The sequence below is a fragment of the Trachemys scripta genome, chromosome 7, assembly GCF_013100865.1.
Source record: "Trachemys scripta elegans isolate TJP31775 chromosome 7, CAS_Tse_1.0, whole genome shotgun sequence".
In the NCBI taxonomy this organism is placed as follows: Eukaryota; Metazoa; Chordata; order Testudines; family Emydidae; genus Trachemys; species Trachemys scripta.
The window spans coordinates 110,198,391-110,225,493 of NC_048304.1; the positions used below are offsets into that span (position 1 = coordinate 110,198,391).

General features: G+C 41.0%; 1 protein-coding gene across 2 annotated transcripts; it reads left to right on the top strand.

Annotated features, from left to right (window-relative positions):
* On the top strand, positions 1-26,314 carry RGS10 (regulator of G protein signaling 10). 2 transcript variants are annotated; one of them, XM_034776934.1, is made up of 5 exons: positions 1-657; positions 8,730-8,848; positions 10,342-10,428; positions 20,839-20,982; positions 25,677-26,314. In XM_034776934.1, exons 1-5 carry the CDS (start codon positions 609-611, stop codon positions 25,821-25,823), a joined length of 546 nt encoding a protein of 181 aa, XP_034632825.1. In that variant the 5' UTR covers positions 1-608; the 3' UTR covers positions 25,824-26,314. The 2 variants fall into 2 exon arrangements, with proteins under 2 accessions (XP_034632825.1, XP_034632827.1); XM_034776936.1 differs by lacking the exon at positions 1-657 and adding an exon at positions 2,680-2,834.
* Positions 26,315-27,103: the final 789 nt, after the last annotated feature.

Consider the following 27,103-nt stretch of genomic DNA (forward strand, 5'->3'; position numbering starts at 1 on the left):
GGCTCCTTGGTGCTTTTCCTGCCCTTGCTCGCCCCTTTGCTGTAATTAAACTGGAGGAGGAAAAGGCGGCAGCTGCGCTTCGCATGCGGCTCCTAACCGCAGGGAGCCCGGCGGCAGCGGCTGTGCGCGGGTGGAGGAAGGAGGATGCGCCCAGCCCCTGAGTCAGCGCCCAGAGTCAGACTGGCAGCTGCAGAGCGCGGGCGCCCGGGCCGCGCGCGCCAGGGCGCCTCCTAGGGCAGCTGGAGGGAGCGCACAGGGGGCGCATCTTGGGGCGCGCCGGAGCCTGGCAGCCCGAGGCGGAGGGCGCAGAGCTAACGTACCTCAGGCGCGTCCCTGGGATGGCCGGGCACAGGGAGAGCGCCCCGCCGGAGGTCTCCTAGGAGCAGCGGGGAGCGCCCACGTGGGGCGCCTCCTAGGGGTGTCCCCGCGAAGGGAGGGCGCTCACGCAGGCCCGGCTCATTTGGCTGGGGAAGTGCAAGGAAGCGCCCGGCCCTCGCCGCGGGACCAGAGGGCGCGCAACTGGAGGCGCCTCCTGGGGCGCAGGGAGCTGCCGTCGCGGGCACCTCCTCCTGCTCCTGGCCGGCGGGAGCTGGGCAGCCGCCCCCGAGATGTTCACCCGGGCTGTGAGCAGGCTCAGCAGGAAGCGGCCGCCGTCAGGTAAGGAGAACTTTGCGCGGAGGACTCGGGCGAGCCGGGGTCCGGAGCGGGACCGCGTGCTGGGGGCACCTTCATCCCGGCGCCAGGCTTAGAGCGCTCGGGGTGCGTCAGAGCGAGCTCACCCCGGGACCTGAACCAACACCCCCAGAATCAGCCCCAACCTCCCCAGGCAGGCAGGGCATGACTGGCCAGCCCCAGCCTTCTCCCGCCGGGGCCAGACTGGAGGTGAAGCTCCCCCGGCACCTTTGTCTCGGTCCAGATGATAGGATTTGCTCTCTGATGGGTTTTTTTTAAACCAACGATTAACCCAAAGCAGGAGCCAGAGGCGCTGGTGCCTCTCCAGACTCTTCTAGTCTGCAGGCGCCTTTGCTTTCGGCCCAGGAAGCTTTGGCTTTGTGTTGAGAAGACACAACCACTTCTCGCTCGCGGCCGCAAGCTGCTTCAAGGCGAAGAGGAAGTTTAGCTGAAAGAGGAAGGATGGAGTTTTCTTTTTAGAGTGTCTGAAAAATAAAGCACGCTGAAGTGGAATCCGGAGCCCAGCTTTGGTTTGTTAACTGTTTTTTTTTTTTCCCCCTCTGCACATGAGTCATAGCTGCTGTGTGACAGAGGGAAGGCTACATTATCAGAGACGGTAACAACCACCAGCGAAAGTAACAGTGCCAAATGACATTAGGTTCAAATAGGGCCTGAGTTTCAGAAGTGCTGAACCTCCACAGCTCCACTGAGTTTAACTGGAGTTGTGGGTGCTCAGCACCTCTACAAATCAAGTAGATAAAGTCTCATTCAGGTGCTTTAACTAGCTGGATGATACAGATGAATAGAAAGAAGGTATGAATGTATGGTGTCATTGTATCAACCAGAATGTTTACTGCCTTTCCTCTGAGTTAGGCATGAACAATGACAGCTTTTTATGAGGTTTAGTATGACTGTAAAAGTCCACTATAATTTCTCAAAGTATGCAATTGTGCAGTTCTAAAATAGCAAATACATAGCTTTAGCTTCTATTTCTCATGTAATGGACTTGGTAATACTTATAAAGCGAATCAAAATATGCAGTGGCCAAAAGCAGTGGTGGCAAGTTTCATATCTGAAACATGGCAGTGTATCTGGATTTTTACAATATTCAGATATAATGATGTTAATTAGACTTAAACTAACGGAGTACAGGGCATTATTGATGATTCATATGGCTGTAGACCTGTCGGGGGGGGGGGAAGGGCATACATACTTCTGACATTTGTAGTTGCCCTCACTGATGCAGATGGACACAGCCCATGTAGCTTTTTCTGTTTTATGCACCTTTAATGCTTTGTATGCTTCTGGGGCTATAACATAAAACTGATAGGTTATGTTTTAAGCACAAGATTCAGAAAGTATAATTTAGGTGTAGCATAGTCTTTTCCATTGTAGAGGCTCTACAAGAGGGAGTTGGATTCTGTTGTAGCTCATACATCAACCAAAATTTTAATTAAATTCAGATTAGATAATCTGTGTTACTGGTGGTGACGTCCTAACCAGAAAGAACCTAGTTTGACTTTCAGATCCCAAGTTGACTTTGGAGAGCTGTCATCTAGAAAGACCAACTTCTTACATTTGATATGGAAGTCATTGACATGGAACCCCAGAATGTCATTTTTACAGACACAGTTTCAGAATATTACAGCACTTTAATACAGAACATTTTACAACTGAATTTCACTGACCCAGAAGGTTCAGTGGCTCAAGGAAACTAACATAACCTATGTTATTCTTTGTGAAATAATTTGGATAAAAATAACAAACTAAGAATCCTCGGTAGCAGCATTAATTCTGGACTGTACAATAAGATTACGAACTTGCAAGTTCCTCATTAAAGTCTTCCAAAGAAAAATTGAGTGTGGCTTTTAGTCTAGGTTTTTTTTTTTTTTTTTTTTTTTAAAGTTATGTGCTTGGTGAATGCTTCCAGAGATGCTACAAATGCAGAACATACTTTTAATTTCCTTCCGTATAGTTAAAACTAGAATCCCGGTGCCATCTGTTGTTGGAGACACTCAAAAGAGGATGTTAAGGCTTATACTTTGAACAAACCAAAACGGCAAAGGACAACTCTTTGTAGCCCATAGGTGCTTTAAAATACAGCAGCTACTAGAAAAAGTTGATCTATTGGACTCATCAAGTGGCACTTGGATACATGGAAAGTAAGGGGATTTTCCCTTGTTAAGCGGAACAGTTAAGAACAATGTCTCATTGTTTCATAACCTTGGTTTATTAATTGAGGACTGTTGCTTGTGAGTGGAATGACATTCTGATGATCACAGAGAAATGCAGTGGGCTAAGTGGACTTTTAAAAATAAAAAGCCCATCTGTCAGTATTCACAGCTTTCCAAAGGACCCAGGCCTGATTCTGTGTGAAGAAGGAGCAAATGCATGTGGTACAATCAAAGTTCTCTCAAGACAGGTTTATAGGAGAATGGGAAGAATTTTGTTAACTGTTCTGTGAATTGATGCTATTTGTTTAAATTACTGGGAACAAAGGAAAAAATGCTATTTATAAGGTGCTATATGGGTACATACTTGGCTGATTAGCTGGTCATGTCTGCTGTCTTTTGTTAATAACTTTGCAGAAAACATATATGGAAAAGAATAAGCAAAGAACAGGCATTAAATGGCTGATGTAACAAAGTTTTGTAAGATGCATTAATTTTTGCTGTGTGATATGTTGCCGCTAGGCACAGTTTATTAAAGATTTGTTATATGTTTGTAGTTGCAACACTTCAGAATTATGGGTAGGGTTTTCCAAAGTGCCTATCTAACAGGTGCACAAGTTTCCACTGAAATTCAAAGCGGACTTGTGCTGCTAAATCACTTAGGAATATGTGAACATCTCACCTCAGGTACTGAATCATCTTATTATTTGAAACAGTAAGCATGTAATGCTAATGTTTGGTGGTTTCTTCTGTTTTTTAACACTATTCTTTCAAAGCAAGGTCCAGAGCCCGGAGTTCTGATTTGCTAATTAATGTTAGCATGGAACTTCTTGTTTGTATAATACAAATAGTTGCTGTTTCAGATACTGATAGTGTCAAGTGTGGTAGTTAGAACATTTTAAAAAATTACATTTGCCTTTTCATTTATCACTTATAAAAATATTTATTTGCAAGGTGTTTTTGCGTCTTGTGTAATAGTATTTTGTGATGGTCAAAAACAGATAATATAGGATTGTTCCCTAAAATAATGCTGCAACTAGTGTAACTGCCAAACATTAGCTTTGTTTGTACAAGCAGCTGGCCACTGCACATAATATAAGAAAATGCACTGTGATCCTGTAGTCAGTCAGTGGAAGTTTTGTTCAAGTAAAGACTGTATGGTGGGGTCCCGTGTACAACTATGTTGTGAATGTTTATAATAGTATTTTCTCCACTTACTGGTTTCCTTGTCTGTTGAAAAGATAAGTTTTTTTCCACCAAAACAAGAAAGATCAGAGTTATTTTACATCTTTATCTACTACTGTACATTTTTATCGTCTACAAAAGTTCAAATAGAAAAGTTCCCTTTTTCTGTAGTTCCTTTGCACTCTTCTTACTGGTGCACATAACTATTTGCTGTTTAAAAAATAAGTGAATTACTCTATCATTTGGATATTAGGTATTGGTGGCACTGGCAAGCATGCAGTTTGTGTATAAACTACAGGTCGGCATAATTGCAGGGCTTCTGATGGAATAAGATGATCTTATTAATGACAAGAAGAGGGATAACTAAGGATCAGAGAGCATATTTCATATACTAAAATATATTTCACTGTTACATTCTAAAAATAAATTAGTTGTGAAGAATTGTATATAAATTCCATTACAAGTGTGATTTTTCAAGACTGTTCAGTAGAACTTTAATAGATAGAAATGTAGAGATTAGTTCCTTGAGTAAGGTCCAGGCAAACCTTTTGCCTATTTTAAGACCTAAAGAAATATTCTCTGTATGATACACATGAACCTGTTGAATCAGACGGATTTAAGCAATTGTGCATAGAGTGGAGAGCTATGATCCTATTGGGGACAATTCTTATACTAGAAAAATGTATGTGAGTGCTCAGTAACTGAGATGAGGGGTGCCTTAGAACTGTATATAGTGAAAATACAGAACTACAATGATTCTAATATTATCAGAAGTATTTGGGGCCTGTTTCCCCACGGCCTTGTACCTTGAGTAGATGTTTACACTTGTGTAGAAAGGGAAAGGGCCTATTATTTATTATGTGTATTATGGAAGTGACCATCTGAAAATGGGGCCCCATTATGCTAAACTCTGTGCACCACAGTATTGGATCGCTCCTGCCCCGAAGAGCTTCTGTGAAAATAGGCAGGAAGGACAAAGGGAAGGGGGAAAGGGAAGTAACATGCAAGCAGAGTGAACAGTGGTGGTCTGCAAACATCATGTTAGTGCCACAGTATTTTTGGGAAGAGTGGGGGGAATGGAGGAGTGGGTATATCTCATTTACATTTTAAAAATTCTTTGGGTATGGTTTGAGGAGGAGGAGAATAACTAAATGAAAAGACAAGAGAAGGGAGAGGGGACATGGAAGGCTAGGGCAGGGGAAAAGGAGGAGGGTAGGAAGCCCAGGAACTTAGAGGGGAAGTAGAATAAGGCTGAAATGAAGAGACTGTGAAGGAGGGGATTGGAGTGAATGCCCTGTCCTTGCAGAGAGGCATCAGGTGGGGAGGAAGCTCTTTGCCCTTCCTCATCCCCAAGGCAGGCCACAATGTGGTCTGTCATCTAGTGTTCTAGAGATATCATGGAAAAACAGAAGCACAGGTCTATCTTGGGATTCTAAAGTCAGTCTGCTTCAGAGTCCTCTTAGAAGTGAATATCCATATTGCCACTCATCTCTCAAGTTATATGCTTCTGCCATGCTTTTTAAAAAACAACGGATGAATAACCATTACAGTGCATTTTGCTTGGTAGAGCAAAAGAAGACTAGACATAAAATCCAACTCCCGTAAAGAGTATATCTAATAGGTCTGGTTCACCACTGCTCTGCCCATTGTGTAGTTATTTACACTTGTGGGTGGGAAACACTGCCATTCGGATTTGGTCACTGTGTACAGACAGTGGATATTTGCAGAACATGAGAATCTGACTCTATACAAGTAACAATATTTTGTACATTCTACCCCAGGATCCCGACATGCCTTGTAGACATTAATTAAACCTCACAACTCCCTTTTGAGGAGGGAAGTATTATTATTTCCATTTCCCAGAAGGGGAAACTGAGGCATGGAGAAGTTAAAGTGCCTTGTTCAAGTTCACACATCAAGTCAGTGGCAGCTGCCAGGAAACAATCTAAATGTTCTGATTCTCAGTCCTGTGCTTTCACCACTAGACCACAGTTCATCTCAGGGGAAACCTTTTTTTCTTTTTATTTATATGTACAACATCATAGATGTTCCTGGTGCTTTACAGACAAATAAGTTACAGTCCTGGTCTGAAGAAGTCACAAGGTCCAGATCCTTCTGATGCATGGACTTCTGCATCTCTATGAAAGAAATGCAGGATTGGGGGCTTACTTAGAGATGATAAAAAGAGAGATCACAACCGGTGAAGGAGGGACATGCTAATGACATGGCTTGTATATTATAGTATACTCTTCGTATGTGTCCCACTTGCTTCGTTAATTTAAAATATCCTCTTTTATTCTCTTTAAATTTGATTGATTTGGTGCATGAGGGTAGGTCTCTCCTCACGCAGCAATACGTGAATGGACTCTGTGCAACTTTAGATGCCTTGACCCTCTTGCAGAGTTTTATTCCCCATGGAAAGGGAAACGCCTATGAAAGATGTCCATCTGACTGTTATCCGAGAGAACTCGTCAAAAGACCTCAAAAAAGCCTCCAACAACCAAAAGCCACTTAGCACAATAGGCTTTTCTGGAATGCCAGTTTTCCATAGGTTTTCAGTCTTGGCATTTATCATTCTAGCTATCTGCTGATGTTTGAATCTCTACTCTGTATACATCTTGCTTTTTCATTTTATTCTTCTTCTTTTCTTTTTGGACAACTGCTATAATAGTTTTAGCTCCACACTTGAGGAGGAGCCCTAACCTGGGTCCAAATATGTATTGAGAAGATCCATATTTTTGAACAGTGGCTTTGTTAAGGTGAAATGAAGGACTTATAAAAATAAACATGCCAATAAATAGAAATAAGATACCAAACTGTTAACAGAATAGGAGTCTGATCCTGTTCAAATTCCTTACATGAATAGTCCCATTGACTTCAATGGACTACTCTGGTGAGAAAAATGAGCAGGATTGGTCGCTACTTGCATAGCTTTCAATTACAAATGCCCTTTTGTATTTATTATTAATAAGGTGACCTAAGTAAGAGCGTTATTGATTACAGTGGGGTTTTGAGTGTGCAAGGAATGTGTAATTAGACTCCCAGTCTTATAATGTCTAGCAATCTTGGGTAGGGTTTTAGGCCTGAATGGCCAAGACTCCCACTGTCTTTATTGGAAGTTTTGGGCATGCAGCGAATGGAAGATCACACTCTCTCTGTGTTTATTTTAAAGCTTTTCAATTCAGCAGTAAAATACATGGAGCCCTTCCAAGAAGAAGGACTGCAGAATGGTAGCCAGTGAAGAATCTGTTTCTATCTGGCCTCAGCAGCCTGCGGTTTAATAAACCCATCTCTTGTTAGTCAGTCAGATGTAGATTCAGCAGTTAGACCATCTCTTCCTTCTCCTCAGACTTCGGAACATTTGTGAGAATGCTGGCTGGTGTATTAGTCAGATACAACCCTGCACTCTTTATTCAGGCAAAACTCCAGTTGACTTAAATCAAAAGTAAACTGCCCAACAGTATGTGTACTCCAAGACTGCACGAGACCATTCCACTACCTGTCTAGCTGCCCTTCCAGTAAAATGGTTTGATTTGTAGGCCTCATCTTCCCCCTAAACAAAGCATCGCTTTTCTTTCTCCATCTGTGGCCCCCACTCTGTCCTCAGAGTGTTAATTTCTAAAAGAAATCTCATCTAGGCAGCTTACCAAGATTTGTCTCATAACTTCGGTGTGGGTGATCTAAAGCAGCCAATAGCACTGACAGTGCCAGAAACAAGCTCGCAGCCCTTTTACAGCTGATGCTCTGGTAGTAATGTTCCATGTCCATAAGGCAAATTTACTCAGATAAGACAATGACATTATCCGCTCTTGAGTTCCCTGACTGTAAAGCAGCTTTTACATTTCTTAGGCTTTGCCTTCACTGCAGGGTTAGCTTGAGGTTTTACACCCAACCCAACCCCACCCCTATCCGCACACAACAATTTCTATTCTAGCTCATTAACTGGGCTGTCAGGGTGAGTTGAAGCTTGAGTGCTGCTGATGCTTGAACTTGTAATGCTGTGGGGATGCAGCACCAGGAGTTACAAGAGCGCATCAGCTGCTAATCAAATTGCTCTTTGTAGCCTGAGTGTTGTTTTGCAGTGTGGTCGCTCCACTTGAACTAGGTTAGTTTAAGTGGAGTAACTGGTTTGAGCATTGGTCTGCTAAACCCAGGGTTGTGAGTTTAATCCTTGAGGGGACTATTTAGGGATCTTGGGGCAAAAATCTGTTTGGGGGTTGGACTAGATGACCTCCTAAGGTCCCTTCCAACCCTGATATTCTATGATTCTATGATCAGAGGGGTTAGTCTGAATCTGTAAAAAAGCAACAGAGGGCACCTTTAAGACTAACAGAAGTATTGGAGCATAAGCTTTCGTGGGTGTAAAAACCTCACTTCTTCAGATGCAAGAAGTGAGGTTTTTACCCACGAAAGCTTATGCTCCAATACTTCTGTCAGTCTTAAAGGTGCCACAGGACCCTCTGTTCCTTGATTCTTATGATTTTTATGATTCTATGAGTGTACTCTGAGCAAACTGTAGCAGCGAAGACAAGCTCTTAGAGATGATGCAGAATGGAAAAATACATGTTTCTTTTCAGTGCGATCACATCTCCTTTTAAGAAAGCAGCTATGACTTGAAGGTGTTGAGGAGGGTAGTGATGGGATCAGAGAAATGCATGTGAGACTATTCAGTATTTTAAAGCTGGTGTATTTATTTTTCAGAGATAAATGACAGCGATGGCAAACCAGGCAGCAGCCAACAAACCCTAAAAGGAACCTCAAGATGGACGACGTCACTAGAGAACCTCCTAGAAGATCCAGAAGGAGTGAAGCGATTTAGGGTTGCTATCTTAACTATTAATGTTTGCATAGACTTTAAACAGCATTTGAAGCTTAATATGTATCCGCATTAAATAATGGTGGTGTACCAATGGCATAAGGGTATACATTTGTATATAACTAGATGTCTGAATTAAGCATTGGTGACAGAACAGTTGAGTTGGGGCATTTGCTATGTTTCTCAGATGGTATCCTCTGCCAACAGCCTATCCTTGGGTACAGGGGAAAAGCTTGGTTGCACCTTTCTAACCAGAGAACAGATGACAGGCAATGTCATGGGTACGACAGGAGTAAGGGTTAGAAAGCCACAGTGGGCTAAATAATGGAGCAGAAGGAAACTTGGTCTTTTCTGAAATATTACTGTCTCTGGTCATGTAATATCCACTACTGGGGCCTGATCCTGTAACCCTTATCCATATAAATTATTCCAATGACTGCAACTGAGCAAGAGTAACCGCCCGATCCTGCATTGTGACCCAGGCAGGTGAACTGAGCAGAGCTCCTTTAATTTCAGTAGGGCTCCATGTGGGAGCAGCAGTCTGCCCACACAGATCACAATGCAGGATTGTGACTCAAGTATGTTGGGGGGTGACCTATCAGCCCTCAGTCTTGCAACCCTTTTTTCTTGCTAGTAATCAGTGTAACTATTTGCATAAATAAAAACGATTTGCTTGAGTAATGATTTGCACAATCAAACCCAGAGGCTGGGGTGAAGTGATTTTATACGAGACCACTCTGGAAAGTGCTACTACCATTACTAGACTGATCCCAATGCTTTTAGAATTCCTGGTACCAGCAAATAATTTAATCTTTCTTTTTTCACATTTGACAGTGAAAACTGAACATCCCAGAACTATAAATATTTCAGTCGTCGTTTTTATACACATGTTAAATATATATATTTTTTCCATTTTAAAAAATGCTTTGCTTTAGGAGGAATGTGGTTTGTTTAAACACTGTCTGGAGAGTGCAGATACATCTTTTGATTTAATTTACTTTAAGATAATTTATAGTTACTGATGATCATGTTTAGAAGCACTTTCATTTGCAGTTTTTGCCGGTAAAGAATGTCAAATGAAAGTAGACTAGAATCCCAAGTGATCTATGGAGCTCATTAAAACAGATCTTTATACTTATTACTAATGAGTTTGTGTATTTCCTGTGTTCTTTCTGAGTAACAAATTTAAATTGCTCAAGTTATTTAATGATGATAGATATATTCCTCTCATTAGCTGGCTGACAGAATTTAAGACTAGAATTTAGCTAGGCTAGTTCTTATGGATTGTATTTTTGAAAGCATTGAATATGTTGTTTATTTATAGTCCAGTAGCACCTGTTGCTTCCCAAGTGGTGGCCTCACTTTGTGCTGTACAAAAAATAATAAAAGACAATCCTGGGCCCGAAGAGCATCTAGTTTCTACAGACTAATAGTGGGAGGGGAAACAAACATCTGAAAAATCAGATCCTAACATTTTACTTCTTTTTTTTCCCCCAGGAATTTTTAAAGAAAGAATTTAGTGAAGAAAATGTTTTGTTCTGGTTAGCATGTGAAGAATTTAAGAAAATGCAAGACAAGAAACAGGTATTTCCTTCAAAATTAAACTTTACCTGTCAACAAAGATTCCATGGTAGCATTAGGGGATATAACCTGTCTCCTACTTACGTAGTTATTCAGCTGTATTTCATGTACGTGCAAACAAATATATTGAAGGAATGTATCAGAAATCATCAAAACTAGAGATAGTTGTAGCTAGCTAGTAAAAACAAATTTTATTCTGCATCAGAATGAAAAGCCAAAATTGATATTTCCTGTGAAACCAAAATTCTAAAAAAATTCAGTTTGGAACCACTGAAATGTTTTGTTTTGATAATGTCTAATCATTGTTCTTTGATAAAGCTAAACATGTTTTGTTTCAATAATGGTGTAACTTTACAATATATACTGTATTATAATATATTTAATATTTTATATATAATACATGTAATTAATTATTTTACCATAAATTTAAATAAAATGAATCAAAACAAGAAAGTTGAAACATTTTTACTGTATCAAAATGAAATGTTTTGACATTATGGAACTAAAACAGTGGAAATCATTTATTTAGACTTTTCCCCCTGAAAAATTTCTTCAAAATCAGCCTATTCCCGTGATTTGTTTAGATTTTGACTGAATTGCATTTTCAACAGAAAACTGTTCTGTTGAATATTTTTTGGTCAGCTCTAATCATGACCTCTTTCTGCTGCATGGGTGACAGTCCTGCAATTGGATTCACATGAGCATAGGGGTCTAATTGCATTTTCTGATTGTGGGATCAGAACCATGTTATGTGGAATCAGGCCTGAAATGTGTACTGGGTTTCTGTTTGTTTGCTCCTGTAAATATTGGAGAATGTTTATGTTTCGACAATTAAAACATGTCATTTGATTAATGTTTTAGGCTGAGATGTCCAAAGGAAGTTAGATGCCAAAATCCTATTGAATGTCAGTGGGATCTGGGTGACTAATTCCCCTAGACCTCTTTGAGAATCCCAGCTTTAGACTTTCTATGTGGACATCAAGGGCTAAATTATGGCCTTTGTTGCTGGAAGAGCACTTTGCAGCTTGATAGTCCATGTGATGGTACTCTGCAGGGAGATAGCGCTAGGGAGTTTGCTGAGAAGAACTCTTTACACCTGCTCTAGAAAGGTGCATTGTACACTCCCCAGTGTGCCGGGAACCATCAGAAATAGGAGGGAATGGGGACACAGGTCTCATCCCCTTGGTACCATGAAATTGTTAGCCTTCAGAGGGAGTCTTGCAGGTGTAAGTCAAGGTTGGATCTAGATTATGATGTTTGCTCCCACAAGACACAGGAATGACTGTAGATCAAGTCTGGTTGAAAATTTTCCCTTGGAACTGTTTTTTAGTGGAAAATTGGGTTTTCAGCAAAATTAATTTTTTTGTGAAAAGTGTTTGTTTGCCAGAAGCTGGGAATGGGTGACAGGGGATGGATCACTTGATGATTAGCTGTTTTGTTCATTCCCTCTGGGGCACCTGGTACTGGCCACTGTTGGAAGACAGGGTACTAGATGGACCTGTTCTTATGTCTGCTTTCCACAGGAAATTTTGATTTGTCATAAAAAGAAAAAATGAGCAATTGAAAACCAAAATATTTTTCAGTATTCAAATTTCTTCCAAAAAAATTTCTGCAGCAAAGGAAACAAATTTTTCAACCAACTTAACAACAGACCTCACCGTGCCTAGAACTACACAGAAATAATGTCTTGGGCTTGGTTTTCTCTCAGTAAGGTCTATGCATACACATATAGATGGACATACTCAAAACAGAAACAACTAATCAGGCTGTTTTTCCTACAGTCTGGAAAGGAGAGAGATTGGGACGAGGGGGGAATGATTGTTGTTTCTATTTTAAATATTTCTGTTCTGTATTTGGGGAAAAACAGATGATATCGTCTCATCATATGGTGATGATAACACTCTTTCCATTCTGCTAGTATCTCTGGAGGATGTGAAACAAGCTACTAAAGTTTGACATTTTTAAAATCAGAAAATCCCAAAAACTTGCATCCAAGAGCTTTCTGGATCATTAATGTTGATCTTCAATAAGTCTTGGAGCACTGGGGAAGTTCCAGAAGACTGGGAAAAAACTAATGTTGTGCTAATTTTTTAAAAGAGTCAGTGGGATGACTATGGTAATTATATGCCTGTTAGCCTGGCCAAGATAATGGAGTGGTTGATATGGGACTGGATTAATAAAGAATTAAAGGAGGGCAATGTAATTAATGCAAATCAACATGGGTTTATGGAAAATAGATCCTATCAAACTAACTTGATATCTTTCTTTGAGATTATAAGTTTGTTAAAGTAATAGTGTTGATGTTATATTTAGACTTCTGCAAAGAATTTGACTTAGTACTGCACAACATTTTGATTAAAAAACTAGACTAATATAAAATTAACATGGTACATGTTAAATGGATTAAAAACTGACTGATAGGACTAAAAATTTAACTGTAAAAAGACTTTTCATCACGTAGGTGTGTTTCCAGTGGGTTCCATGGGTATTAGTTTTTGGCCCTACGCTATTTAACATTTTTATCAATGACCTGGAAGAAAACATAAAATAATCACTGATAAAGTTTGCAGATAATACAAAAATAGGGGGAGAGGCAAATAATGAAGAGGACAGGTCACTGATTCAGCGTGATCTGGATCACTTAGCAAACTGGTTGCAACCAAACAATATGCAGTTTAATATGGCTAAATGTATACATCTAGGAACAAAGAATGTAGGTCAGACTTACAGGATGGGGGACACTATCCTGGGAAGCAGTGACTCTGAGAAAGATTTGGAGGTGGTGGTGGATAATGAGCTGAACATGAGCTCTCAATGTGACGCCATGATGAAAAGAGCTAATGCTGACCCAGGAAGGATGCATAAACAGGAGAATCTCAAGAAGGAGTAGACAGGTTATTTTACCTCTTCATCTGGCACTGGTACAACTGCTGCTGTTTTACCATGTCCAGTTCTAGGGTCCACAATTCAAGAAGGAAGTTGATAAATTGGAGAAGGTTCAGAGAAGGGCAGTCAGAATGATTAAAGGATAAGAAAACATACCTAGCCATAGACTCAAAGAGCTCCATCTATTTAGCTTAACAAAGAGAAGGTTAAGGAGTGATTTGATTACAGGTTATAAGTACTTACATGGGGAACAAATATTGAAAAATGGACTCTTCAGTCTTTCGGAAAGATATAACACCATACAATGGCTGTACATTGAAACTAGACAAATTCAGACTGGAAATAAGGTGTACATTTTTGATAGTGAGAATAATTAACCATTGGAACAATTTAGCAGGGGTCGTGGTGGAGTCTCCATTACTGACAATTTTGAAATAACGATTGGTTGTGTTTCTAACAGATCTGCTCTAGGAATTATTTTGGGGAAGTTCTCTGTGTTATACAGGAGACCAGACTAGATGATCACAATGGTCCCCTCAGGGCTTGAAAGCTATGAATATGTGGGAGCTGCTCAGATACCACCATGATGGCAGCTGTTTTAAGTTAGATAGACTGGCACTGGGTACATTCATTAGCTCTCACTTCAAGCCCTCCTGACACAAGTCACAGCATTCTGCCTGGCTGTTGTCCAGATGGTTGAGAAGCTGTCTGTGCCCTGTCTTCACCTCAACATGCTAATTGCAAGACAAGACTCACGGGGCCTAATTTAGCTTTGGCACAAAAGCCATTACACATAGCACCTGTTTGGTCTTTGTTATTACAAATCAGTGCTGAAAGTAACCCACTGTGCACAGTATCACCTTGGTATGGTATGTGCAGTATGTAAGGCCTGGTGTCTAGATATGCCTGTTCCCTTCTCTCTTCTGCCAAGAGAACTTACTTTCTTCACTGGTGGATGTGGATCTGGCATTGCAGCTGGTTCGCAAATAGGGAGTATCTTTTTCTTCATACAGGCTAGCTATTTTCTGTCTGTATGATGCACGGTGGCCCAGGCCCTGCTCAGGAGTTAGGTAGCCTCCATTGTTGCTTAAACAGGTACCAAATTGTATTCTAAGATGGATACTGCATGAAAAGTCCTTCTGTAGGATTTTGCAGTGGGACGATGACACTTTTTTTCTTTATAAAATAATCTGCATAGTTTTTTCATTGTTTCTATTTTAGGATTGTGCACACAGACACAGGAAATGGTAAACAGACATACAGAGATAATAGTGCAATGAATCCTCAGATTAATTGCCATATTGAATGGACAATGATTAACTAGTTCCCATTTACCTTCAATTATTCAGTACCAGTCTTTATGCAATATATGCAGTCAGCAGTCTAACACTAACAAAGCTTCTGGAGGCTAGAAGAATTATAATACATTATGGATTTGCAGTAGGGTTTAAAAGTTATTGCAGATCAATCAATCTATCTATCTCCTTTACAGAATTAAACAGAAACTTTAAAGATAGAAATCATTCTGTACAGTATTTATTCTAGCATGAAACACTAATTTGTCTCCTGAAAGTGATTTCTGTAGCAATCACTGTAATACTACATCAATGAGGGAGTTAATTTGTATATTATGCTAATGTGATGCTTCCCAGAGATACCCAGGGTTGTGAGGCACCTTGCAACAATGTGCCCTTAGTGTGAAGAGGCCTTGTCTGTGTCTGCTGGGTCCCTCACTGTCACTCTGCAGTTAGCAATAGGCCCACCCACTCCAACCCTGAGCCCTCCGAGTGCCTCCCTGGAGTGTCAAGGCCTTGGTCCAGTGGACAATCACAATATTCACAGATTTGCTGCTTCCAAGAAGCAGTACACCCAGCTTACCAGTTCCCCTCAGATCACCACTCCGCTTAACACACAACACTTAGGGTATGTGTACACATACAGTGCTGTAGGGCCACAGCTGCGCCGTTACAGCGTGTCTGGTGAAGACGCTCTAAGCTGATGGGAGAGAGGGCAGAAGCTATGTTGGTGGGATAAGCGCTCTCGCTGACATAGCACTGTGCACACAAGCACTTATGTCAGTGTAACATATGTCACTCAGGGGTGGTTTATTCACACCCCTGTGTGACATAAGTTATGCCGACATAGGCTGTAGGCTAGCCATAGGCTGTGGTGTGTTTACAGTGAAATCAAACATAGGGTTATTTAACAAGGCACACAGATTCAAGTAACAGTAAGTAGAACTATTGGAAATAAATTGTTCCATATGAAATAAAATCATAACATGCATTCTAGAGCTTAGGTTTAATTAACAAGATACTCTCACGTCTAATAAAATATTGCAGATCAGTGCTTTACTGTCGGGCTGTGACTCTTTTTTCACGAGACAGCCACACCATCAGCTTGCTTCTTCAGTGGAGGATAAAATCTTGTCCTTCCTGCTGTTTTTTTTGGTTTTTTTTAAACACACTTGCAGACTATTGTCTCTTACCCAAGGAGGTCTCCTCTTCACAGAATTATTTTGGGTTTCTTTTTCCTTTGTAAATCCTGGCCCATACAGTGTAAACACCCAGTTTCCATGGATGTCCATTATTCTATATGCTGATTGAGGTAGCCCTGAGTCCTAGCCTTTTGGGCCTATTTTCTTGTCAAATGGGGCCTGTCTTGCGGTACTAGGAGTCAGAGGCAGGTTTGAGGAGCTGTATTGCCTTACTAGCAACAGCTACTGGAGACATTATGCCTGCAGAGACCAGGAGCCGGCATGGTACCTCCAGGCGTACTGTGGAAAGTATGCTCACGAGCAACAGTTACTACCGTCTATGACAAATACTATGTATGCTCCTGCATCGTCACCTTGCCTACTCTTTTCAGTATGTCTAGTGGGCGAGGACAGTGTGTCTAGCTGGCAACACTGCAGCCTTCTACCCTCTACCTGAAGGATGCCAGCTGCTAAATTAGTGCACAACAGTGTCTTTTGCCTTCCTCTTCTAGTGCCCCGCCACACACACTGGAGCAGCCATAATTTGGCCCTGTATAATTTGCAGTGTTTTCTCTCTCAACAAATGCTATACACAGGCAAAAACGTTTAGGACAGAATTAGAGTTGCAAATAAGTGCCACTTGGTTACAACGTTAAAGTTCGACGAGAACACAACAAGCTGGTGGCAGAACCAGGAACAGGACTCCTGGCACTCAGCCTAGGGCTTTAACTGCTAGCCTGCTCTGCTCCTTCATGTAGATTAAAATGCCTGATGTGGCAGGATGGTACCTTGCATTCTCTACCCCTGCGGCAGTAGTTTTCACTATAAATTCAGAAGTCCGGTTCACACTCTTATAGGGCCGGATCCAAAGCCCATTAGTGAGAAGGGGAAAGGCTCTCATGGGCTTCGGACCAGTCACACATCTGTTCAAAAAATTCAAAGAATGAGACTTTCCTGCTCTTTCCTTCCTTAGCCGCCAAAGTCTTTTGTCCCTATTTTTCTACGTCTGTGTATTCAAAATTTATTAAAGTCATCTCCCACCACATTTTACATATTTGTCTCCTCTGACGGCTTCTCTACACACACCTGTACTGATTTAACTTATGGTGTCATTTTTAAACCAGTTTAAACAGGCTGTGTGGACACTCTTATTTTGGTTTAAACCAGACTTATTTCAATTTAGCTTAAACCTATTCTTTATTAAATTAAGCTAAAGTGGAATAAATTACTCTTTAACAAAAAAAAAAGAGTTCACACACACAAGCTGGTTAACCAAACCGTTGCAAATTCATGCACAGACACCCTCCAGGTGACTTCAGACCCCCCTAGTAGCCTAAATGGCTTAAAAGAGCAGCTCTCTATGGCACAATATTATTGTGACCTCTTGTGTCAATCTGTAGCATAATTTGGCTTTGCACAAGTCTGAATAATGTCAGGATGATGAATGATTACATAAATGTGCTGGTAAAAAGTTTTTGAAATACCTTTACTGCTTTTATTCATTAATTGAGGGTCATGCTACCTCTCCCCAGCTTGTCACTAATCAGTGCCCTCCACAACTGGGCTGATGACTCATACAGTGTCATTTTCAGTATCTCTTCCACATTAACTCTTTTTTTTTTATAGTCACCCTCTGTTAATTAGCTAATGTCAGTAAAGCTGATCACTGGACGTGCTATATAAATGCTGATTAGTGTTCTTAAGTATTGTTATGTTCAGTGGCCAGCTTTCAAACAACTCAACAGGTTTAAAAATATGTTAAAAACAATAACAAAAAGCCCCATCACTAGTGCCTGGTACACTTCTTCTAGCACCTGGACACTATTATTTTATAGAGCAAAAGTGATTCTTGTTTAATTAACAACATGTTTTTTTTATTAAAAATAATGGTGAGCATTTCATTAGAATCAGTTGTTTGCAGATGCTGTGTGTGTTCATGATTTAAAAACAAACAAACATCAAGACCTTTTGTATCTGCTCACCCTGTTAAAATATTTCTTCCTTTTCAAATGCACTTTAAAACTAAACACAGATAGGGACTAAGAACCATCCAATCATATGGAATCTTTTTTACTTTTCAATCATAGGGAAAATTTAGCAAAATGCTACAGTGAAGATTCTCCTGTTGCATATGGTAGCAGAAATATATATAGCACCTTTAATTTCAATATAGCACCTTTCATTTCAAAGGATCTCAAAGCACCTTGCAACCTTCGTATGTTCAGGAATCTCTGCTGCCACTTCTAGGCTGGAATGTGCCAATGTTTAAACAGAGCTCAGCAATGCTAAATAACAGTTTAAATACCAGAGTCTAGCTTCTGATGAACATCTGGGGTTCCCCAGTTATTTCTTCTGGGAACCGTTCATGTGTCTGAGAGCAGAACTTGACTCTGGGAAAGGAAGTAAAGAGGAATATTATCCATTTGAAACAGCAAGGGGGATTTCTGTAGACAGAACCTTATTGTCTAAATTGGAATTTGGCCAGGACAGTGGGGCGAGCACATGTATACTAATGAAAAGTTCCAAGGGATCTTTAATGACCACACATGAGTAAGATCTCAGTTTTAAATCTTATTTATAAGAAAACACAGTCCTTTTTTGTCACCCAGCTGACACAGAAGGAAGGAAGAGTGCCATCTACTGAATCACTGACATCACTTTCTTACTTCCTGCTCAGCAGTGGGTTTTTCTGGAAGGTCTCTGAGGGCATGTCTGCAGCTGGGCGCTGTGATTCTCAGCCCGGATAGACAGACTCACAGTAGCTTCACTCGAGCTGGCATGCTAAAAATAGCAGTGTAGGTGTTGCAGTTGGGCTAGCCACCTACGCTGGGATCCAGGGAGTCAGGTGAGCTTGGACTTGGGTGGCTAGCCTGGATTGCTGCCTGTGCTACAACATCCACACTGCCATTTTAGTGCACTAGCTCAAGTGAAGGTAGCATGAATCTGTCTACTCGCGCTGGGAATCACACCTCCCAGCTGCAGTGTAGGTATACCCTGAAGCAGGGGGTCGTCAATAGGTGGACCCTGGGTCAAATCTGGATCACCAGACCCTTTTCAATGGACTCTGCAATCTTTTTATTTACTTATTATCACCATTATTGTTATTTTTTATTATTATTTTCTCCGGAGTCTGAACCTTGACTAAGAAATTTGGACTTTGATAAAAAATAATTGACTACCCCTGGCTGGAAGGCTCCTCTACATTAGAAAATGTTGCTGCTTTAACTATACCGATATAATTAAAGTTACCTACCCTCTCTGCCCCAGTGTGGATGAAGTTTTACTGATCTAAAAGTGCTTATATTGGTATAGCTTATTCTGGTTGAGGAAGTGAAATAAGTTATCCTCATAAAAGGCACCTTTATACCAGTATAACTGCATTTCGAGTAGTGTTTATATCAATATAATTGTATTGGTTAAAAAAACACATCTAATGGACATAGTTATATCAGTAAAAGCAACAAGGAGTCCGGTGGCACCTTAAAAACTAACAGATTTATTTGGGCATAAGCTTTCGTGGGTAAAAAACCCACTTCTTCAGATACATGGAGAGCAGGCCTGAGTGACCCTACCCTCTTTAGTGTGAAATTGACAAAGATCACAGCCCTAGGCAGTATGGCACCCCAAAATACTCCTTCAGTATGAGCTACTGGATCTGTTATATCCTGATGTTTCATGCTCCTGAATGAATATTCTCTTTTAAAAAGAAATGCTGCCGCACAACATGTGCATGCTATCAGCTGTGAGAGGGTTAATTCTTTAGACCTTAGGAATACACTAAGATAGTCAGACGTGTATAGGTATTTGTTTGTTTTTAATTATCCCCACATGCCTATTCTGAACTGTAAAACATAAAAGTATTCCTGTGATTTGTTCCTGGCCAACGGATTAAGTGCTTTCCTCTTCAGCCTCACTTCCCATCACAGATGCAGTCTTCTGGCTTGTGCTGCTCTATGAATACTGTTCCTCATTAAATATACAATACAGAATATTTATGGTTACCCATTGCTAATTATCTTCTAGTGTCTGCTGGTATGCAGCTCCGAGCATGAAAAATTTAGAACACCAGTTTGAGATTTACATCTCAGGTGGCTTTAAAATAAATATACTCTCCCACTGTGCTCATTCTTTTATCTGCTTCCATGAACTTCCTAAGCAAGGAGCGTTTTGTAATTGATTTCAGTGGGAGCAGGATTGGGGTCCTTAATAAAGTGCTTTGAAGTTGAAGAGTGCTGTATGAGTCTAAGCATTATCATTATTATTCCTGCTTTATGAAGAGAAGGCCACTGAAACAGAACATAGGTTGCTGTCAGAGCAAACAGTGAAAAATAAATTACCTCAAATAAGACACACCCAACCTCTTCAGCTACAGTGACAAGCCCTCTCTGTGCAGTTACATAATTGCACGATCAGGGCCAGATCATTACAAGGTACTGACTTCTTGAATGAAGTGCCAAGCTCTGTCCACTCCCATTAAAGTCAGTGAACACTCAGCATGTTGCAGGATTGGGCCTTTCTTTGAGTATCTCTTTCCTAAATGATGAATGAAATGATGTATATGTCACTATTAGATATAGTGTGGCCACAAGTATATGATTTCTGTCTGGTTTCTCTCTTTGCCTGTTTGTTTCTACAATACAAAAGAGGAAAGTGAATTTACTGCATGATGTGGCATTCTGGGGCCTGATTCTCCTCTCCTGCTTGTTTTATTTCTGATTCACACCTGTGTAAGTGAGAGGAGAATCAAGTCCTTTGTATTTAATCATAAACGTTTCAGAACAGAAGTCAGGAGCTGGGATAGTCAAAGGAACCTAAAGGAGTTAGGTCCCCAAATACGATCTGGGTAACTAACTCCCTTGTGATCCTTTGGAAATCCCAGCCAGAATGTACATGAAAAAACTGACTTACTGCACACTTTCTTTCTTTTGACTAAGTATCTTATTTCTAAGATGTTGCCCCTGATAGAGGCATCTCCCATGTTGTTAGCATGTCTTGAAGGAGGACTCTGGAAAAATTACATGTTCCCATTGTAAATATTTGACCTTTCACAGATGCAAGAAAAAGCTAAAGAAATTTACATGACTTTCCTGTCCAGTAAAGCTTCCTGCCAAGTCAATGTTGAAGGGCAATCCCGTTTGAATGAGACAATATTGGAAGAACCTCACCCACTAATGTTTCAAAAGCTGCAGGACCAGGTAAAGTTATTACATTTACCCTGCTCACTTGAGGACATATTTTATGGTTGGTGTGGAAGGATGCAATGAAGGTGGCAGGGATAGGGAGGTGGCAGGACCATAGGGCCTGGGCTGTTGCTGTATATAGCATCGGTTCTGCCAGAGCATGCACATTGCCAGTAACTAGTAAAATGAGCTCCCATGTATGTATGAAAGCAAATGATCTTACAAGATACACTGTGATGCACGCTCACTGGACTCAGGGCAGAATGAAGGGTTGGATGCCGTGTGCTGTACTCTGTGGTGGCTTGCTGAGTTGGGCGCTTCAAAGGACAGAATTGAATCTGAGGGAAGGTGAATTAGGCAAAAGGGGGCAGAGGAGTCCTGCTCTGTGTGTGTGGAGAGGACACTGCCCACATACTGGCTAGCACAGAAGAGCCCGGGCTCCAGTTCAGTCTATTCTGGCCTAGTTAGCTTTTAAAAAATGACAGTGAAAAGCTGCTAAGAATAAAACAGCCTGGTAAATTCTTTGTTCTTCTCAACTGCGCTCCGTACCCTAAAGGGAACATTATACATTGTGAACTCTCTACAGAGTGCCTGCTGCTGCAGCCCTCGCTCAGGGAAAACTCATAAGCCATCTGTGATAGCATAAGGTTCCTTAATAAAGTTGGGAGCTGGTGACTGCATGCCACTCTGCATTTGTTATGGATCAGATCCTCAGTCCAGCTCCTGGGCTGGGCACTTAGCAGATGCATGGAAGGTGGAATTAGAGGAGTCCCATCCCCATCAGGCATGGAGAGGTGCTGCAGCCCTTCCGTGGAGGTTACTTCTGCTGAAATAATTATCACGCAGGAGTCAAGTATCAGGGGGTAGCCGTGTTAGTCTGTATCTACAAAAACAACAAGGAGTCTGGTGGCACCTTAAAGACTAACAGATTTATTTGGGCATAAGCTTTCGTGAGTAAAAACCTCACTTCTTCGCACGCAGGAGTGAGTATCTGAGGATGTGTGAAGTGTCACATCCTTTCTCTCCACCTCTGCCACAGACCCCTAATGTGCTGCCCCCACCTTTGCACCTGTTCCGCTGAAGGGGCTTTCAGTGGAAGCTTGGTAGGATTTGCCTCTGTGTTTTCTGTCAGCAGCTGGAGAACCCATCAGCTGACTGATTTCATGCCTATGTTTTGCTGTGCACTCACTTGGACTGAGACACCAGTGATGCTGATTTCAGTAACACTGAATTCTGTTACTGGCTGCCTTGTGGTCGCTGGAGTCTGCTTCAGGACTTTTCTCCTTGGTTGATTTCAGCTGTTTATTGACTCAAAATGAGACAGATGTCCTGGAATACCCCCTCTCATCTCCTTGTGCTTTAGAAAGGGGTGCTGAGCTGGGAAGTGAGCCTCTATATCCCAATCCAAAAATCTCTATAGCTCGAGGAAGGGTTTGGATCTGCTAGTGCAGATCTGAACTTCCTCAGAGCTTGAGAGGGCTCGTTCCTACGATTCCAGTCCCAGCCCATCTGGCAATGCAAAACTTCGGGCAGAATTTTGTAGATGTCCACTTTGGAGACAGGTTTTCTTCATTTTTTTTAACCTACTTTGCCATAGACTGTGGCTTCACTGACTTACTCTTTGGAAGCTGCAGATGAATGGCCATTGCCACTTCCAGTTGCACCCTCTTCTAGACTTTTGAGTATTTGTATTTTCCCCTTGGCTCATGTCTTTTACAGCAAAGCAGTTCTTTGATTTAAACAGCATATTTAACAGAGTTGACATCACATGCTGAATGCATCTGTCAGGTATTGAAGTGGGCTGATGAGCAAAGGTTCAGCTCCCCTTGAAGTGGATTCCAAATGATTAACAATGGAAATGTCTAAAGCCCAATTTCAATGTGACAAAGCAAAATCTTTCATGGAAGAATCTGTTTGACTTGGGGGAGATGGGAAAGAAAGTGTCCTTGTAAATCCTGATGTTACTATACATAGTAAGTGATTACATGACTGTAACAATGAAATTGGAGAGAGTACAAAAGACTTTAACTGTTCTCCATTTCACCAGAGGGATCCATGCATAGATGGGAACAGCCAAAGAAGCATGAATTAGAGACATATACTAAACCAGGTTCGAGGGGAGTCCTGTTAATGTGCTACTCAAGAATGTCTGTAAATGTTTTAAAACTAAACACAGGACATCTAGGGATTGCTGCAGATTTCCACTGTATGGAATGCAGCTTTTGTCTGATTCTGCTACATAGTACTCCAGCAGCAATTATGCTCTTCTCTGGCTTGAATCCTTATTAAGTTACAAGGAGTGGTATAATTTGCTCCCACGAGGACGATCTGACTGTGTTTATAAAGTATACAAGGGCATAGCTTGAAGGCCAGACTCTGACCTTATTCATGGCGAGTAGCAATTTACTTCTTGAGAAGATGGATTGATTTCACTGGGACTTCTTGTGGGGGTAAGGTTCTATTAAATATTAGTAAAAGAATCAGGATTTGGCCCTGTGTATATAGTTATTTGGATGCAACTTCAGAACAAAGGCTGCTATTCGGTATGGGGAAGTGGGACTTCATAGAACCCTTGTGAATTTCAAACTCTTTGCCCAGGTACATTCACCTGTACTGTGCAGAGATGCCAACGAATCTCATCCATTCAGTTTAAAGAGAGAGAAAACTCCCTTTGTGCATGGCTATAAAAAAAATCAGCAATCTATGTAGTTGTCACACTCCAGGACTGTTACCAACTTGGTTTTGATCTTTACAGTATTTGCCCACCATGAGAGGTGCCCTGTTGTCACCATGAAAAGGAGGGTCTGTTAATGTAAGTCCCAAACTCTGGCTCATGAACCTCTGATGGGCTATGTCTTCACCGGAAAAAAAAAAGGTGTATTTTACATTGAGATCGCTCTCTCAATGTAGAATGCTAGTGGACACACGGCACAGGTAATTTTTATCTTGATGTAGCTAGTCAAGGTCAACTGCAGGTGGGAGGTATAGGGTTAACCTCAACTAGCCCCATCAAAGTAAAGAGTACCTGCACCTTGTCACTGCTAGCATTCTACCTTGAGGTAGCTAACTTGAGTTAAAATTCATTTAAATCCATTTAGCATTTAAATTAAAGCAGAGAGGTTTCATATGGTTTACATATAAAAATGAACAACAGTTAGTATGAAAGCCCCTGTGTCATTTATTTTACAAGCAGGATATTACAGCTCATACACGCACATGTTTTATGTGATTGAGGGTTTTTAGTAGCTAAGATTACTGCAGAGGTGAAAAGAACAAGCTTTTTCTCTACAAGGCAGTAAGCTACAGTTGCACTAACAGTTTGAAACATTTTAGAAATGAGACCCATAAAGCTACAGTTGCAATTATCCACACATGGAATTTGTAACCCTACTTATTGAAGCAGCTGAGAATCCAAAAATTCCGCTTGGAAGCTTAGCTTAGTGACTTTGGGCACCGTAAAATGTAATCAGTCACGAAGCGTGACTCAGAGAGGCTACTCTGGTGCATTCATTGCCAGAGGGTGATGTATGCTTTTGTTTTGTTTCAATTATGGTTTGCAGTTATGGTTTGCAGTATTTTTTTTCTCCCCTAGCTTTTCTAGCCCAAGCAAAATAGTCACGACCTAGACAATTGAGAACACTAGAGACTTTTTGGTGGTGGTAGTACAAATCCAAGTAAGTTGTAGGAGTTTGCTTAGAAATAGATGGAAGTAGGAAGGGAGAAAACAACTGAGTTGGAGGATGAAGCTGAGTCCAAGAATGGCAGGGAACTAGAAGTCCTGGAAGAGAAAAGACAATGTAACTAGCTCCCAAAAATACCTTAAAAAAGGAAATGGAGAGAAAATATTTATTTTGAAACAAAAAGCATGAAGAATTTTCAGGTGAAATATTTATTATTATATAGTGCCTTGTGCCCCTGTACACACTGTGGGTCAAATCTTGGTCTCCCTGAAGTCAATGGCAAAATTCCATTGTCTTGAATGGAACCAGGGTATCACCCTCGTGTGAGTAACAAGTGTTGGCTAAGCCAGTTGTAAGTGTGAGCTAAGCTACAGGAGTGTTGGACAAGCCAGCTATTTCAATCAGTGACACATTTGCACCTGCAACCGTTTGTCTGCTTAAATTATTTAGAGGCTCTTTTGTTAATATCTCAGTGCTGTGTGTGTGCGCTCAGGCTCTACTGTGATAGTCAAGTGTGGTTATGATTAGAAAAGTGAATGTATCCAGCTCTGAGTCGCATCTTTTTACTGCACCGACCGAATGCCATCTTCATTACGTTTTTTCTCCTGGTCGCCCTGCAGAATCGACCTTGCTATGGGTGGGAGCTGGGTTATGTCCTCACTTGTACATCATATACAATTAGTAACTAAGTGCCAGCTGCAGACCCTTTACTACAGGTGGTGATGTGAGAGTCCAGCTTTCAAACGTCAGGTTGCATTTGCCGTGTTCTCAGGCAGGAAAACCATTATTTGGCCCATAAGCTGATCAAATTTGATATCTACATTAATGAACATGGAACCCCATAATACTGTTTGTTATACACAATCACTTTTAGAGTATATAAGATTTATTTTAATGTCATGCTTTCTGGCCAATACATTTTAGTGTATGCATTTGCTGGCAACAACATTTTAGAACTTTCCTATTATCTTTCTGGTTTAGGATCTATTTTATTTGAGTCATTGTTTTTGTTTCGTTTCCCTCCCCCAGATATTCAATCTCATGAAGTATGACAGCTACAGCCGCTTCTTAAAGTCAGACATATTTTTAAAACATAAGAGGGCCGAGGAACAAGAAGAGAATTCATCGGAAGCTCAATCCGTAGCTAAAAGAGCTTCAAGGATTTACAACACATGATCCAAAGAAACCCATTCAGACAAGCAACAAAAAATAACCTAACTCTCAGGAACAGCCTTTGGGTCTATAACTGTTGCATTTAAGGCTTGAAAAGCACAAAACCCTTTTAGGGGATATTTACCTTCTTAATTGCTTGAACAACTAATTGTTTTTGCATGATGGCTAATACCAAACACTCTTGAAAAGACCACATCCTAGGCTAAAATGCTGAGGTATCCGTATGTAGCATGAATTACATCCCATATTTCACAAATTAAAATGTTTTCCAATCACTGTGTTTTGTGAGGCATCACGAACGTGAGAAATGGAAAATAGGGTTGCTTTTGCCTTCTGATTTTATAGCTATCCTGTATGTACGTTTGTGAATTGTTGTGAGCCAATGCAAAGTAGCATTTCCGATAACTCTGTGGATGAGTCATACAATGATTATCATTAGGGGGCAGTATCATTTAGGGTTGCTCCTAATAAAACCCAGTTTCAGTCCTCCCAAACGTAAATCTCTTCTTTGAAACTATGAGACTTTGAAAGGCAATTTCAATGTTGACTTTGGGAAGTGTGGGTTTGCCTTTATTATTGAAGCAGAAGGCTTGGTTTTTTTTACTCAGGATTTTCCTTACCGTATTTCTTTGATTTCACAATGTTTCCCACAACAGCCAATCAGCTTCTTCAGATGAGAGAGGCTAATTGCCAGCTTTGACAGAAACAACATGTCAACTTTAAAAACACAATAAAACCTCTTGTGTTTCATAGCACCTAAACTATAATGGAACAAAAGCACCAAAATGGGAAGGATCCCTTCAAAGCACTCAAAAAGCTATAGGAGAACTGATACCCATTGCCCACTTCTGGGCATCACATCTTCAGGTGGGCTCAGCGCTTCAGCCGCTAGCACACTTATTCTGAAGTCACATGCAAGTACTAGTAAGCATTAGGTCTTCCCCAGTCTTCCTGAGGACTTGTGCCCTGGCTGCCAGGAGTCCTTCTGCAGAGGCACAAAACAACAGTTTTCATTTTCAGTCTGGCTTTGCCAAAATCGATTGGTCACATACTACCTGATTTTGTTTTCCCCCAAGAAGTGTTTCAGAGTTTCCTATGCACAGATGTTGGGAAGTCCAACAGAACTGTGAATTCGCATTGTGATTTTAGCCATTCCCACTCCATGCTTGAGATGAAGGGCAGTTTATGTCTGCCCTGAGAAGATCAATGTGCAATGATGAAATGTTAGGATAATAAAGGAAAATGCTGGTGGAAATCTCCACCAAAGAGTTCTCTTTGTCTGC

What these genes read in the sequence shown, in the direction of transcription:
- RGS10 (XM_034776934.1), top strand. Translation starts at nt 609, where the DNA reads ATGTTCACCCGGGCTGTGAGCAGGCTCAGCAGGAAGCGGCCGCCGTCA. An exon ending in AAATGCAAGACAAGAAACAG is followed by an intron (nt 10,429 to 20,838) that starts GTATTTCCTTCA and finishes GACCTTTCACAG; the next exon opens with ATGCAAGAAAAAGCTAAAGA. An exon ending in TTCAAAAGCTGCAGGACCAG is followed by an intron (nt 20,983 to 25,676) that starts GTAAAGTTATTA and finishes TCCCTCCCCCAG; the next exon opens with ATATTCAATCTCATGAAGTA.